At 37.8% G+C, this 14,300-nt stretch overlaps 3 protein-coding genes across 9 annotated transcripts in view; 2 read left to right on the top strand and 1 right to left on the bottom strand.

Annotated features, from left to right (window-relative positions):
- Positions 1-14,300, top strand: part of LOC109536276 (ejaculatory bulb-specific protein 3) — a 76,252-nt gene that overhangs the window by 43,904 nt on the left and 18,048 nt on the right. The gene's annotated exons all lie outside the window — the stretch shown is intronic.
- The window catches only part of LOC109536266 (probable beta-hexosaminidase fdl), a 28,476-nt gene that overhangs the window by 9,649 nt on the left and 4,527 nt on the right, over positions 1-14,300 (bottom strand). Inside the window, exons 1-2 of one of the 6 annotated variants that reach the window (XM_048667695.1) lie at positions 12,008-12,412; positions 1,659-1,813 (exon numbers count right to left, since the gene is read on the bottom strand). In XM_048667695.1, the coding sequence (XP_048523652.1) occupies positions 1,659-1,801 (143 nt within the window). In that variant the 5' untranslated portion in view covers positions 1,802-1,813; positions 12,008-12,412. Of the gene's footprint in view, positions 1-1,658; positions 1,814-8,872; positions 9,414-10,059; positions 10,161-11,160; positions 11,325-12,007; positions 12,413-14,300 lie in introns of those variants that run through there. The other 5 variants (XM_048667693.1, XM_048667696.1, XM_048667697.1 and 2 more) reach the window with 5 other exon arrangements.
- LOC109536269 lies at positions 1,775-8,470 on the top strand. 2 transcript variants are annotated; one of them, XM_048667705.1, is made up of 5 exons: positions 1,775-1,858; positions 2,856-2,934; positions 3,405-3,536; positions 3,885-4,035; positions 7,412-8,470. In XM_048667705.1, the coding sequence occupies exons 3-5, from the start codon at positions 3,418-3,420 to the stop codon at positions 7,613-7,615; spliced, it is 474 nt and encodes a 157-aa protein (XP_048523662.1). In that variant the 5' UTR covers positions 1,775-1,858; positions 2,856-2,934; positions 3,405-3,417; the 3' UTR covers positions 7,616-8,470. The 2 variants fall into 2 exon arrangements, with proteins under 2 accessions (XP_048523662.1, XP_019757964.1); XM_019902405.2 differs by lacking the exon at positions 1,775-1,858 and adding an exon at positions 2,342-2,477.

Genomic DNA, 14,300 nt, shown 5'->3' with positions numbered 1-14,300 from the left:
ATTTCATTCATAGAGCTTGGCAAAAAGTTAGCCGAAAAACCATTGCAAATTGCTTTAAGCATGGGGGATTTGTAAGAAAATAAAATGATTATGAACCAGACGATGAAATTCCACTTAACGAATGGTTAGAAAAGTATAAAGACTCTGACTACGAGTATGACACAGACGAAGATGTCCCAATGTTGTCGAAGAACAAGTTAAAACCAAATTGAGTGATTTCAATTTCTTCGAATATGTGAGCATTGATAATGGCATTCTTACAAGAGAAATGTTGACCGATGAGCAAATTATAGACTCCGTAACCTCATCTACAGCTTTAAGCGATAATGAGAAAGATGACAATTTAGGTGAAACGTATTCTACTGTAGACACTAATGCTGTTCCAACCATACAAAAAAGTGTCAGAAACTCGGAATTTTCTACAATCACGCCAAGTTCCTAATCATATCTGGGAGTCATTTTGTGATCTTGAAAACTACATTAATAACATCTATTTTTGCAGCAGAAATGTACTAACAAAAATTACAGACTTTATGAAGTAGATTTCAAATTACATTTTTTTTATCTTTTTGTGTTCTTTTTAGTCATACCTACTAACATCTACTACTCTATGTAAAAATAGCGAAATAAAATACACCACTTCTTTTTGTATTATTATTCGCTTATAGCAAACTCCGGATATAACAAACCAGTTTTAGTTAATTTTTCAAGTTATATTTTTCAAGTTGTTATATCCGGACTCAACTGTATTCGAATATTCGTTAGATATTCGAGTATTCGAATAATTTTACTATTCGAATAAACCACAAAACGAATATTCGAATTTCAGATTTTTAAAAATTCCGAGCCCTAGTCTAAAAGTCTTCTAGCCCGAAAAACTAATCAGTTTCCAGCCTGACTTTTTGGTAAATAAACAGTCCTAAAACATACAATACGATAACAGATTCCAAGCAATTAAACACAATTTGGTTGAGCATGATATTAGCATTCGGTCTGTACATATCGAATCGTTATCAGTCGGGCGCAGATGTCGCAACTAATAAATTTGCGCTAAATTATCTAAGATAGAGCCGCAATTTCCGGTTATTATTCATTATTCAGGCACATTTCGAGCCGGTTTCCGCAAATTTGATGGCTGCCTATGAAAGTCTTCGAGCTCGAGTTAATGCAAACGGAATCTCCAAACAGTTCGCAGGCCATCAAGTAAGTACATCAAACTCGGATACATTTCGTACATTATTAGCAAATTGCTGGCAAAAAGGCAACAAAACCCTTTATTGGCGCATTGAGGAAAATAATTGCAACATTTTAAATGGCAATAAAAATTGTGCCATTTAGCAAGAGGCCAAATCGAGGTGTAATTGGGTTTGGCGGTAATTTCCGCATTTACCATGCCAAGATTGACTTCGCAGACAACCGATGGAAAATGTGGCTTTTCGTGTGCTTCCATCGCTGACTTTAAAAATTCCCCAGCAAATAAGCGACTTTTCAGCCTTGCCAATTCTGCAAAGGTCAAATCGATCATTTTCATTTCGTTCGCCCACGGTTCTAACTTGAGCACTTTTGCTTATTCGTTACAGAACACAAGAAGAACATTTCATCTTTGCATAAAGTTGCCAATTCGCTTGATTTCGATACTGAAAATCCACCTCACTTACTTTTCCGGTCTGTAGATGTGCTTGTAGGAGAGAACAAGAGCGTGAAGGGGCCTCGACGTTTGCTGCCAATACAAGTAGACGAAGAGGAATAGGCAAAGCAAAGTGGCAACCATCAGAGCTCGACGCACCTCGCCCTGCTTCATACTTTCGGGGCCCTGCAAATAAGCAAATAATCGCACAATGAAAACGATCTGTTAACGGCAAGTATTGACGAAAATCAAGCAAGAAAGTGAACCCTTAGCATCCTGCAATAATCGATGGTTAACTTTGAAATCAGCGCTGACCTTAAAAATTGATTTAGAACAGTTCAATTATTCAAATCCAGACAATTATAGCTATGGAAATACGTTTACAATCTGCAGGTTTTGGAGGGCATCCAAATGCATTTGTATGTTTGGTTCTTATTTAGGTGTGTATGACACACATTTTTCTATATTTCAACATTGATTATTTCACAGTTTTTCTCATGGAAACTGAAGAGGAATCGAAACAAAATAAGAAACTAGATGAAAATTGGTGATCAGAACGATTCCACGTGTTATTGCTCCACGTAAAACCCTCGAAAAAATAAATAATATTATTATTAATTACCCTTTGCGTCACAAAATTACCCGAATCGATTTGTTAGCATTTCGTACTGCCTCCTCGCAGGATATTGATTATTTCTGGAAAGGTTCGAATTTTAGTGGCAGTAAGCTGGAAAGCTCGCGGTCCGTCGCCGGAAAGTTTGGGAGCAGTTTGGCTCGTTACCGAATGGTGTAATTGTGCTTATATTCAATTTTTTTGCACATCTAACAGTGACTTTTTACGAATCTGCAGGTTAGCAACAATTAATAAAACAAGAGCATCAAAACTCCAAGCAATTTTCGAATTATTCAAGCCTGATTCCAACCAGCCAGTGCAAACAGGCTGTTAATTTGTTTTTATTTAATTGAATTTCTTTATTCGGTTTGTCAGTAATTTTCTTTGGCGCACTCGATTAATATTTATTAGCGAGAGTTGGTTCTATTTGAGTTTATGCATGCAGTTGAGCCCTCAAAACTTATATTGCCTGTTTTACTGCCGCGTTGAAACCACTTTTTTTCGAAAAATGCCCCACGTTTCGACTCTTTTTTCACGTCATTTTCCAGCTATTTTTTATGCTACATGCTCCATTCTAGACAAGAAGTTTTAATTATTTTTTAATTTAATTCGCAGCAAAGTTCGAAGCCACAGCAGCGAAAGAAATGGTTCATTAGCTGACCAACGGGACTACAACGGCGGCCTTATTTACAAGGTAAGAAAAACAGAATGTAGAAAAATCAATTAACAAATTGAACATTAAAACTAAACAAATCAAGCTTGCATTCTGGAAAATGATTCATGATTCTAGATGGCCGCATTATTTTTCTGTCGCTGTCCACGATAAATGGCCGGTTTAAGGCGTTTCAGAGGGCGCGATGTTTCCGCTATTTGTCCAAAGTTTAATTAGGGTTCAGAAAAATTGTCTGCCAGTGTAGACAGGACGGTTTCGAACTTTGCAAACAGTCCCGATAGCATTTACGTGATCGCGCCGGATTATTGGATTTACTCGGTTTCATGCTTCTAAAAGTTTTAAAGTGTGGCCTAATGAAAAACAAACTAAAAGCTGAAACACTACATTTGTGCTAATGAAGCTAAATAGTAAAAAGTTTTGATTTTAGTATCATCGTTTTTTGTTTGCAAGCTTCTTGTACTCGATGGCTATAGTAAATTTGCTGTTTTCAGGTGTAAAATATACATGAAGAGTTTTCCAATATCGTCGCGCGGAAATGAGGGCCATTTAAATGAGACGCGAATGAGTTCCCCACCTGAGCCTTCCCCTGTTCCGGTGCAAGGAGTCAATGTTTTCCTGACAGTGTAAGTTTCTCCTAATAAAACGAACTTTTTCACTAAAGGAGCAGGCAATTAAGGGGTTCGCCCCCTAAAGACCCAACCAAATCAGTTTTTAGTTTAAAGATCAATATTTATCGTGCGATAAATCTAATTTAATCCCCAATGTGTCCGCGTTCCTGTTATGGACAGGAATCAATTATGGACTGGATTAAAGGTCGAGAATATGGCAATTTACTGTTGCCTTTCCTGAACGTACGTGCGCGGTAGACGCATTTAAAATTCAAAAATCGAAACCACCACACGGAAGATCCAACTGATTAAAAATTGGCCTAATTTTTTCGGGGGTTTTAAGATAATTTTCCCTGTTTTTAGGTTTATCCTTAGTGTAGTTGTCGTTGGAATATTCCTGTTCTGCTACTGCTGCCACAAAGGGAACAAGAAACCCAGTCCAAGTCTATCAGCAATGATCTGGAGGGATCCAGGCATGCCTTTGCAGATTTATACGGTGGAAGCAGCACAAAACGTAAGAAAATACAAACAACTGAATTATTCGTGCGCAATAATCACTGGTAAAGCCATAGAAAAATCTTGGCAAATAAATCGAAAATACAACTTTTAGTACGCATCAAACCGTTGTCCCATACTGGTATTCAAAAATTATTTATAGCTCTTTTATGGTTCAATCGATTTTATTGTTGCGTTGGTGCAGGCAACGTATTCCCCAGCGAATTCCTGTTGTCACGTTTGCCTGATCCACACAAAAGGTTAAACTAAGCTACAAATGCTTTGTCTTGAACTTCTTCAACCCCACCGTAATGGTCAACCGGAGGATTTCGTACCTATTTGAAATGTCCTCGAGTTCAACATCGGCCATTTCGTGTAATGGAATTTTCCGTTATTGCAGTCGGGAAATATTTTATCTAGCTGGATCTATATCTGTACTGTCATTACCGGGCAGAAAAATGACTTTTCAGATACTCCCCAAGATCAGTGTGGTTGAAAATACTCAAAACCGGTGCGATTGTTCTCTAGATTTAATGAAAACTATCACCAAACGAATGGTGTCTCAGCAGGACGCAAAAAATAGATTAATTTCAATTTTCAAGCTGACTAAGCTGATGTTCTTTTGTCGTAAAGTTTTGCTTGTAGACGGATTTTCTACGCAAACAATGCCTTTCAATTATATTAAAGTTCATTCTGAACAAATGGGGGGAAAATGAGCGCGATTCATTGCACGAGCCTTAATTAATATGTGGTTTGATTAATCAAAAATGTCAACTAACTTTGCTTGGTTGCGAAAAGTTCACTTGCTTGTGCTTGGGGAGATTGTGCCAATGAATCTGGTGCGTTTATTGGGCTAAAGTTTCACAAACGCGAAGCGCGAGCTACTTGGATTCTCACAAGGCGCACTGAGATGATAAAAATTCGTAGAATCTCCAAAAAGCATTTTTTTAATCTGAATTTTGTAGCAGTAGTTAAGAAAATGGGGATCTTTTAAATGCCGCTGGCTGCGCTTTTCTATCTCAATAAATTTTTCGGTAATGCATTTTTGAAAGTCACTTTACAACGAAAGGTCGCACGTAAAGCGCATTCGGGTGATTAACAATTCGTCAAATCTAAAAAAACCGTTTATGTGAACTGAGTTTTGTAGCATTAGTTAAAAAAAAGAGCTCTTTTAAATGCAGCAAGCTGCGCTTTTCTATCTCAATATGTTTTTTCGTAATGCATTTTTGAATCTCACCCTATAGCGAAGAGCCGCTCATAAAGCTCACTCCGATGGAAAAAAAATCGTAAAATCCCAAAAAATCGTTGACTCGAACTGCGTTTTGTAGCAGTAGTTAAGAAAAAGGAGATCTTTTAAATGCCGTAAGCTACGCTTTTCTATCTCAATAAATTTTTCAAAAAAAATTCTCAAAAACTTTCGGTAATGCATTTTTTAAACTCACTTTACGACGAAAGGTTCCGCGTAAAGCACATTCGGATGATTAAAAATTCGTCAAATCTAAAAAAACCGTTTAAGTGAACTGAGTTTTGTAGCATTAGTTAAGAAAAAAGAGCTCTTTTAAATGCAGCAAGCTGCGCTTTTCCATCTCAATAAATTTTTCGGTAATGCATTTTTAAATCTCACTCTATAACGAAGAAAGCCGCTCATAAAGCGCACTCCGATGGAAAAAAAATCGTGAAATCCCAAAAAATCGTTGACTTGAACTGCGTTTTGTAGCAGTAGTTAAGAAAAAAGAGATCTTTTAAATGCCGTAAGCTGCGCTTTTCTATCTCAATAAATAAAAAAAAAAATTCTCAAAAACTTTCGGCAATGTATTTTTTAAACTCACTTTACGGCGAAAGGTCGCACGTAAAGCGCATTCGGATGATTAAAAATTCGTCAAATCTAAAAAAACCGTTTCAGTGAACTGAGTTTTGTAGCATTAGTTAAAAAAAAGAGCTCTTTTAAATGCAGCAAGCTGCGCTTCTCTATCTCAATAAATTTTTCGGTAATGCATTTTTAAATCTCAATCTATAACAAAGAGCCGCTCATAAAGCGCACTCCGATGATAAAAAAAACTCGCACAATGCCAAAAAATCGTTTACTTCAACTGCATTTTTTAGCATTAGTTAAGAACAAGGCGCTCTTTTAAATGCCGCAAGCTACGCTTTCCTACCTCAATAGRTTTTTCGGTAATGTATTTTTGAAACTAACTTTACAACGAAAGGTCGCCCGTAAAGTGCACTCGGACGATAAAAAAATCGTAAAATCCCCAAAAATCGTTGACTTGAACTGCATTTTCTAGCATTAGTTAAGAACACGGAGCTCTTTTAAATTCCGCAGACTGCGCTTTTCTATCTCGATAAATTTTTCGGTTATGCATTTTTGAATCTCACTCTATAACGAAGAGCCGCTCGTAACGCGCACTCCGATGATAGAAAAATCGTAAAATCCCAAAAATTTGTTTACTTCAACTGCATTTTCTACCATTAGTAAAGAAAACGGAGCTATTTTAAACGCCGCAAGCTACGCTTTCCTACCTCAATAAATTTTTCGGTAATATGTTTTTGAATCTCACTTTACAACAAAAGGTAGCCCGTAAAGCGCACTCGGATGATAAAAAACTCGTAAAATCCCCAAAAATAGTTGACTTGAACTGCATTTTCTAGCATCAGTTAAGAAAACGGAGCTCTTTTAAATGCCGCAAGCTGCGCTTTTCTATCTCGATAAACTTCTCGGTTATCCATTTTTAAATCTCACACTATAACGAAGAGCCGCTCATACCGCGCACTCGGATGATAAAAAATTCGTAAAATCCCAAAAATTCACTTACTTGAACTACGTTTTCTACCATTAGTTAAGAAAACGGTGCTCTTTTAAAGGCTGCAAGCTATGCTTTCCTACCTCAATAAATTTTTCGGTAATGTATTTTTGAAACTCACCCTATAGCGAAGAGCGACTTATAAAGCCCACTCGGATGAAAATAAATTCGTAAAATCCCAAAAAAATCGTTGACTTCAACTGCGTTTTGTAGCAGTAGTTAAGAAAAAGGGGCTCTTTTAAATGCCGCAAGCTGAGCTTTTCTATCTCAATAAATTTGTCGGTAATGCATTGTTGAAAGTCACTGTGCAACGAAAAGTCGCCCGTAAAGCGCACTCGGATGAAAAAAAATTCGTAAAACCTCGGTCAAAAGCCTGATTAAACTGAATTTTAGCAGACCAGTAAAGAAAAGGTTGCTCTTTTCTATCCGGCTGTTCCGAAAATGCACTTTTGAAACTCATTCTGCTTCAAATTGTCGCTCAAAAAATCGCAGAACCTCAGCAAAAACCTTGACCGAACTGACCTTTGTGGCACCAGTAAAAACTCTTTCATAACGTTATCAGTGGGAAAATTGACCGAAAACAATAATTTCCAGAGACTGGTCCAAATGGAGGACTACACAGAGACGGACGTTCCTCAATATCCAACCCCCAGTTCACCTCCACCTTACGACACCGTAATCAAGGCCGATGAAGCTCAGACTACATTCAAATCGGACACTTCGCGACCTCCATCGTATGAGGCCGCTTTACGAAGCCTAGATAAACCTTCGCCAGTTCACTGGACTCAATATGCATGATTTATCAGTGCGTTTTATTGAGAGTGATAATAGACTTGTATAAGAAAATTGCTTGTGAATAATTAAACCGACCGAAAGATGGCCGGGAAATGCTAGCAGGCGTGCAAGACAATCATTATCTGGGCGAGGTTTCGCCTAAGTTTGGGAAAACGGAAATTTTTTTTCGGGGGAAATCGGATACGCGCACGGAACTTTGTGTTGCTGGGGGGCACAAAGACTTATTTATACATAGTTTCACTTTTAGTGTTTAGAAGTAGTTTTGCTCCGGAAAGGTGCAGTTTATCTGGATAAACCGGAATTTGGAGTTATTTGCCCAGTGTTTCTCAATTTCTCAGCCCGGCGGTTGCTAACATGTAACTTGAGTTGTTGAGCGTAAAAGGAAACAAAAATAAACAAGAACTTCCTGGGAGTTTCCATCCGGACATTTTTTGCACTTCATTAACCAAGATACTCTTGATTGGATGATGACTTGCTCATGCTTTCCTGCAGTTTTTGGTCAACTTCAATCTTTCATCCAGTCAATCAGTCCAATCACTTCCAGTCCAAATATATTAACGAAAAATAGTTGCTTTGACTGTTGCCTTTTTTCCTCCGAAGATTTGCAATTTATAAAGCCGGAAAAAGTGGAATAACAACGAACGTTGGGCATAAAACCACCAACTTAAGGGCTGTTTTGATTAGGAATCACCGTAAAACCATGCCAGCACTTCTCTAGGCCGCTGTGGAATTTGTCAATTTCAGACCTAATTTAGGCTATTTACCGTTTGAATTTTTCAGTGGTAGCCACATATAGATGCACATGGCCCGGATAAGCGCCATTGAATAATAAACACTTTATCCATCGAGAATTTTCAATCATTGTTTAATTTGTCATTTTTATTTATCACACATTCGATAAAGCCAGAAAACTCAGCTGCACTGCAATTGAAACTGCAAAAACTGGGAACAAGACTTGAAACTTTTTATAGCATCCAGGGGTTCTCTTTAGATTGGGATTATCAAAAATGGGTAAAAAAGTTGGTAGAAAGTGCAAAATCATTCACTAAGGTCGCGACTCAAACCATTTACAGTGAGTACATTTACAGAGGGGCGATTCCACACGAAAAATCAATGTCTCAAGTTCAAATAGCTTGGACAATTGAATCACCCGATGAATTTCCAAACCGATACCCAAAATAGTGAGAAAACTGACTTGATTAGATAAATCGAAACCTTGCAGGGCAGAAAAAGGCAAAACTTAATTTTCAATCGACTTACCACATTCGAGTTGCACAAAGCGGGACTGCGGACAAATTGCAGCAGTTACTTTTAAACAATAAAACATACTGAACGATGCCTGACAAAGTGCAATTAACAAATAACGATCGAAATGCTTGAGTGGGTATGCGGAGGATGTGGAGAGTTAAATTGATATCAATTAGAATAGAGGATTTTCGATAAAATCACCGGCTTCAACGGAACCGCTACTAATTTTTCCTGATTGCAAATTTGGAATTAGGTGCCGAATGAACAACGCAATAAAGCATACATTCGGATAGTTTTGCCGCGCTGAGCATCAGTTAAAAATAGACCTTTGATTTTGGTGCATTGTTGTGAAGTCAATTGGAGGCTTATTTGGGTCCTTGAATGGGGAAATTCCAACTTTTCACAATCAACTTCAAGGAGAAAAGGCGTCAAAACTAATCCCGATATTTAATCACCAATTTGTTGTTAAATATTTTTTTTCATTCGGATTCAAACAGTTTCTGGGGCCAGAAAAGCAGGTTCCACGTATGCGAATCATTGCTGATATGCAAAACGCAAAGAGCGCCTAGAAAGGTGAATGGCATCAGGTAACTTTTGCTTTTTATATGGACTATAAATAATGCAACACTTAATGAAGAGCGGGACCGGGTTTTTCCGTATTATTAGATATGAATCTGTGGGTTTGAAAAAATCATAAGCTCGGTGGCGCAATCAACTATCCATTAGTGGTGTAATAGCAAAAATAGCCCATTTTCTACACGCATCTAAGCTAAGTAAACTTCTAATTATATGCGTGAGCAGGTAGAAACTCAGGTAAAATTTCCGTAAGGAAGTCAATATTTGCATGTTGCATGCTATCTAAACCTGCGACAAATTGGTTCTACTGGTAGGTATTTGGGCTACATTTTTTCAACCTGATGATTCTTCGGGGTTTCTCTGAAGATGCACGCCACTGTGCCAGGAAAACGCCAGGAAAAACGCGAAAAATCCTCCTTTGGCATGCGAATTGAATTCAAACACAACAAATTGAATTAATTGTGCAACTGGCGCTGCTTACGTTGCAGCTGCATCCACTAAATATTATAAATAACTTAATCGAAATCGGCCGCGGATCAAGCGAAAATGACCCTCCATTTCCGCACAAGTTGCTCGATTCGGAATCATTCAAAACCCGCCCAGAGAAAAATGAGTGAACAAACCAGAAACTGAATGGGACGAAACAACACAGACCACCACAGAAAAACGTCCGAAACACTTTTCCGAAAAAGTCACCAAAACTAAATCGGTTGTGGCCCGATAAACCTACACACTAATTTTATTTTAAATACCATGATTTTGGGAGAGGATAGGTTCGAGGAGTTTTAGCACCGCGAGATAATTTCGCATTTTATATGAGAAGACCGACAGCATTGGATGGAACCTTGAATTAATCTCGGAACATTATCAAGGTCTCAATTGGACGGACATTAAATGTGGGTAATTTATGTAGGCACATGTGACTTTAAAAAAATATGTGTGGAAATAATAAGGAAACAGGAGGCAGAAAAAATAGCGATTGATGCACAGCTGGACCAGAAATTAATGACCAAAACGCAGGTACATGAACGAAAAATGAATAGAAACGGAAAAATGCATCTGGATTTCATCTGTCTTGTAAGGCGGGCATCTGCGTTGGGAATTTTAATTATAACACGCAAGGTAAGAGGTAGGTAGTCACTTTCCGGCCGAGCAGAGATGCTCGCTTAATCTCAAATTGAAGTCATTTTTAGCACACTTTTTAATTCTTTAAAATAAAATGTCTTGATAGCTCCAAATTTCCCCACCCCAGTGCCATTGCTTTCAAGGGGTTATAGAGGAGAGTACGATGAAAATAATCTAAAACATTTTTTTGAAAACTTCTACCAAAATCTGTAAGAACACCAACAAAGGTCTAGAGACACTGGAGGAGAGGAAGAGGTATTTTTGACGTCAATTTTGAAACACCCTGTATATCGCAACCGTGACTTTTGTGCCCAGTTGCTTTCGATTATTCTCAATTAATCACTGTATTTTTCTACCGAAATGTCTACATGAACAATTCAAACTAAAAAACTTCCCAAAAAATCAATCAGATATTTCGCCTTTCTGGCGCTTCTTTCTAGTGAATTTGTCAAATTTTCAATTAATTAAGTTCCTAGGCGTGGGAAAACTGCTAACAATCAACGGATGACTCGAGTTTTTAACACCATTACAATTGACAACTATTTAAAAAATTATTGCATAATTAAATTGATTAAGGCAACAGTGGGCGAATTAAATACCTCGTTCACTCGCATAAGCCGAACATCCGATTAAACTTAAGCCTTAAGCTATTTTTTTGCAAACTCAGCCACTCAATCGGGTGACTGGAATTTTTCAAAATCACTTTGACCCGCGCCAATTCGTCTGCCCGGGCTAAATTAGTCGGAAAAAATCACGCAAATATCCGCCTCGTACTATGTATACAACTGCGATAAAGTTCGTAATAGCTTTCGGATATTATGGTGCGGACTATTTTTAACTAAACTACGTAAGTTTGCGAGTTCTTCGGCTGACGCCGACTTTAAGCGAAGCACTTCAACGCTCATAAAAACAAAACATATTATAGCTTGGCCTAGTTATGATAAATCGGAAAAATGTAAATTGCGGCTGATAAATGAATCAGTGATGACGAGAAAATAACATAGAAAATACGTCGAATGGCTCAAGAGTGCAACATTCCCATAAGAAGATGGAAAAATTAACCAGAGTGACAAATAGAAAAAATTATCTGATTAATTTTTTGAGCGTTTAGGCCGCGGTGGAAGAGAATTTCTTCTTCGGAAGAACCTCCAGAGGTGGCTTGCTCGACTCAGCACCACTCTGAAGATGCTCGCCACTCGTGCTTGCAAAACGTCAGGAAGAAATTCTCTTCCACCGCGGCCTAAAAGCTCCTAAAACTCGTTTGATGCAAGTGCAACCTAAAAAACGTCCCCTAACAAAACGAAGAAGCTGAAGCGTTTCTGAAGTAATTCAGTAATTCTGTTCAGAAAATGCACATGGAAAAGCTATGTCTTCATCCCCCTTGTAGTTTTATAGAAAAAACCTGTTTAAAACGGTGACCAATTGGCATCAATTGAGAAATCTCACCTTATGTCATCAAACAAGTGAAGCTCTAAAACAACGTGAAGAAATCAAGTTGTCCTCGTTGGGTTCACTGTGTTGTTCACATTGTGTTTCAGCATGCCGCAATCTCACATAATTAGCGAAAAGAAACGCCGAAGAAACGAACTGAAATTTTGCACAAAACCACGTTCACTTTGACACCGCCGCTCTTCGACTATGGCATATTTCGAGTGCGTTTTATCATTGTTACTCGATCTACCAGTGTGCAGGTAAAGACCTTGGCCGTCTAGATGACGATGGCCTCTCTTTGGATGCCCGACTGCTGGTTTGCCTTACTTCATCACCAACCACCAACTCGGACAATGTACGAAAGTGAAATCGCCAGACAGAAAGCAAAAGCACGCAAAAGTTTATTTATTTATCAGCTTCATTGTTGCTGCATCGTATCAATGCCATGTGCCACTGGGTGTGGTCTCTTAACATCGACGAATCCTTCATTTTTAACTCTTTTTTTAAGTCTTTGCTCAAGATGGAAAATTCACACACACACAATTGTGAAAAAAGAAAAAACTATGAAGAACTTACTGACTGTTGAGTTTTTCAGGCTTTTAGCACAAGCGGCTTTAACATTTTTCAGAAAATTCACCCGCATAACCGGCGATTTAGCGCTTGTAGGCCTGCAAGTGTGCCTATAATTCACATGGCGCTGTCAAAAAAAGGGCCTACTATACGAGCAGTCACGACGAATCCGGAAACTTTAAAAACTTGCATTCGAAGTGCGAAGTGAATTTGATTTAGTTCTGAAAACTACGGTGAGGAAGTAAAATTTATCCAAACTGATAAAATCTTCCTGGCGTTTTGCAAGCAAAATTCTTTTCCTCGACAACCTAAAAGCGCGAAAAACTCATCAGCTTCAATGATGCAGATGCAAGGAAGAATAATTAACTTTTCAAGAGTTTTTCAAAGAGGCGGCCCAATGAACACTTTGATATCGAGTCATTGAAAAGTTGAACTGTCGACCAACCAATGATGTAAAAATATACCACGAGAAGAATGTTTGGACAAAAGTAAAAGGGAAACTTTTGAAACGAGGAAAATAAATATTTATAAATAGTAAAGACCTTGTGTAAACTGATTTATTAGTATTTTTTTAATAATCATTATTAGTCGATTCCGACCGCATTTTTCAAGATATCGAGCTGAAACTTGGCGCAGTCAGAGGGTTTTCCTCTGGTAAGGCAGCTATTGGCAGACATCAAAATGGGTGCAAAGTTTGCTCCAAAATAGAACTTTTTCAAAAGGGGAAATATTTAGCTCTATTCCAGACCAAAAAAAATCAAAGATTGGACCAGGGCTTCGCCCCATTTCAGGCGCTTGAAAGTTCAAACCGTCATATCTTCAAAACGGCTGAAAATATCCGAATAATCCTAATAACCTTTTCGATAGCCAATCTCAAAATACATCTTTCGTCAATCAGATATTTCCCGGTTCCAAAAAGGTAGAAACGCAAATGTCAAAATTTGGGGACTCTCGAAACTTTGAACACCCTGTAGCTCACATAGCGTTTGAAATATTCAATCATTCGTTAGAACCTTTTCGGTAGTTGGAATCGAGAACTGTCCTTTGGCAGAAAAAAATATGGACACATTTTAACCTCCAACGCAGTAAAACAGGAAAAATTTAATCGACTGGATGGAAAAATGGGTTGCTAGCTTTTGCTCTTAAAGTCTCTTAAATGCCAAAAAATAGCAAAAGACTCATAATCAATTTCAAGGAAAAGAAACACAACGAAAAGCAAATAAAAAGTTATCAAATACAGTCTCATCGCCAAAGAAGTTAGAAGCGGGCGTTTAGAAGCTGAAGTGCTCTCGTTAAATAATCTTTTCAAATCGCGAAATTAGAGACGATGGTCTTTTTTAAGACATTTATTTTAATTTTGTTACATTTGAGACATAAAAATAGTCACCATTGAGCATTATTACAGTCCAGTCCTAATTAGAATGTTATTGCCCGGCTGATGGTTAATTTGGCATCACTTAAAAATTGTTCTTAATGCATAATTGATGGGGTAAACATGTGACCACAAAAGCTGTTCAAATTAAAATCTTATTAAGCTTAAGTAGCCGTAAAAGAAAATATAAGGATTACAAAACTAGCAAAAGACTCATAATCAATTGCAAGGAAAAGAAACACAACGAAAAGCAAATAAAAAGTTATCAAATACAGTCCCATCGCCAAAGAAGTTAGAAGCGCGCGTTTAGAAGCTGAAGTGCTCTCGTTAAATAATCTTTTCAAATCGCGAAATTAGAGACGATGG

The sequence above is a fragment of the Dendroctonus ponderosae genome, unplaced genomic scaffold (genome assembly GCF_020466585.1).
Source record: "Dendroctonus ponderosae isolate FM_Combo_2020 unplaced genomic scaffold, Dpon_F_20191213v2 Dpon_F_20191213_6, whole genome shotgun sequence".
Lineage (NCBI taxonomy): Eukaryota > Metazoa > Arthropoda > Insecta > Coleoptera > Curculionidae > Dendroctonus > Dendroctonus ponderosae.
This window is presented reverse-complemented; position numbering and strand designations above follow the sequence as displayed.

Bases quoted from the DNA above. Each gene is read 5' to 3' on its own strand.
- LOC109536269 (XM_048667705.1), top strand. From the start codon at position 3,418: ATGAAGAGTTTTCCAATATCGTCGCGCGGAAATGAGGGCCATTTAAAT. The intron at 3,537-3,884 runs GTAAGTTTCTCC...CCCTGTTTTTAG, and splicing joins GTCAATGTTTTCCTGACAGT to GTTTATCCTTAGTGTAGTTG. The intron at 4,036-7,411 runs GTAAGAAAATAC...AATAATTTCCAG, and splicing joins CGGTGGAAGCAGCACAAAAC to AGACTGGTCCAAATGGAGGA.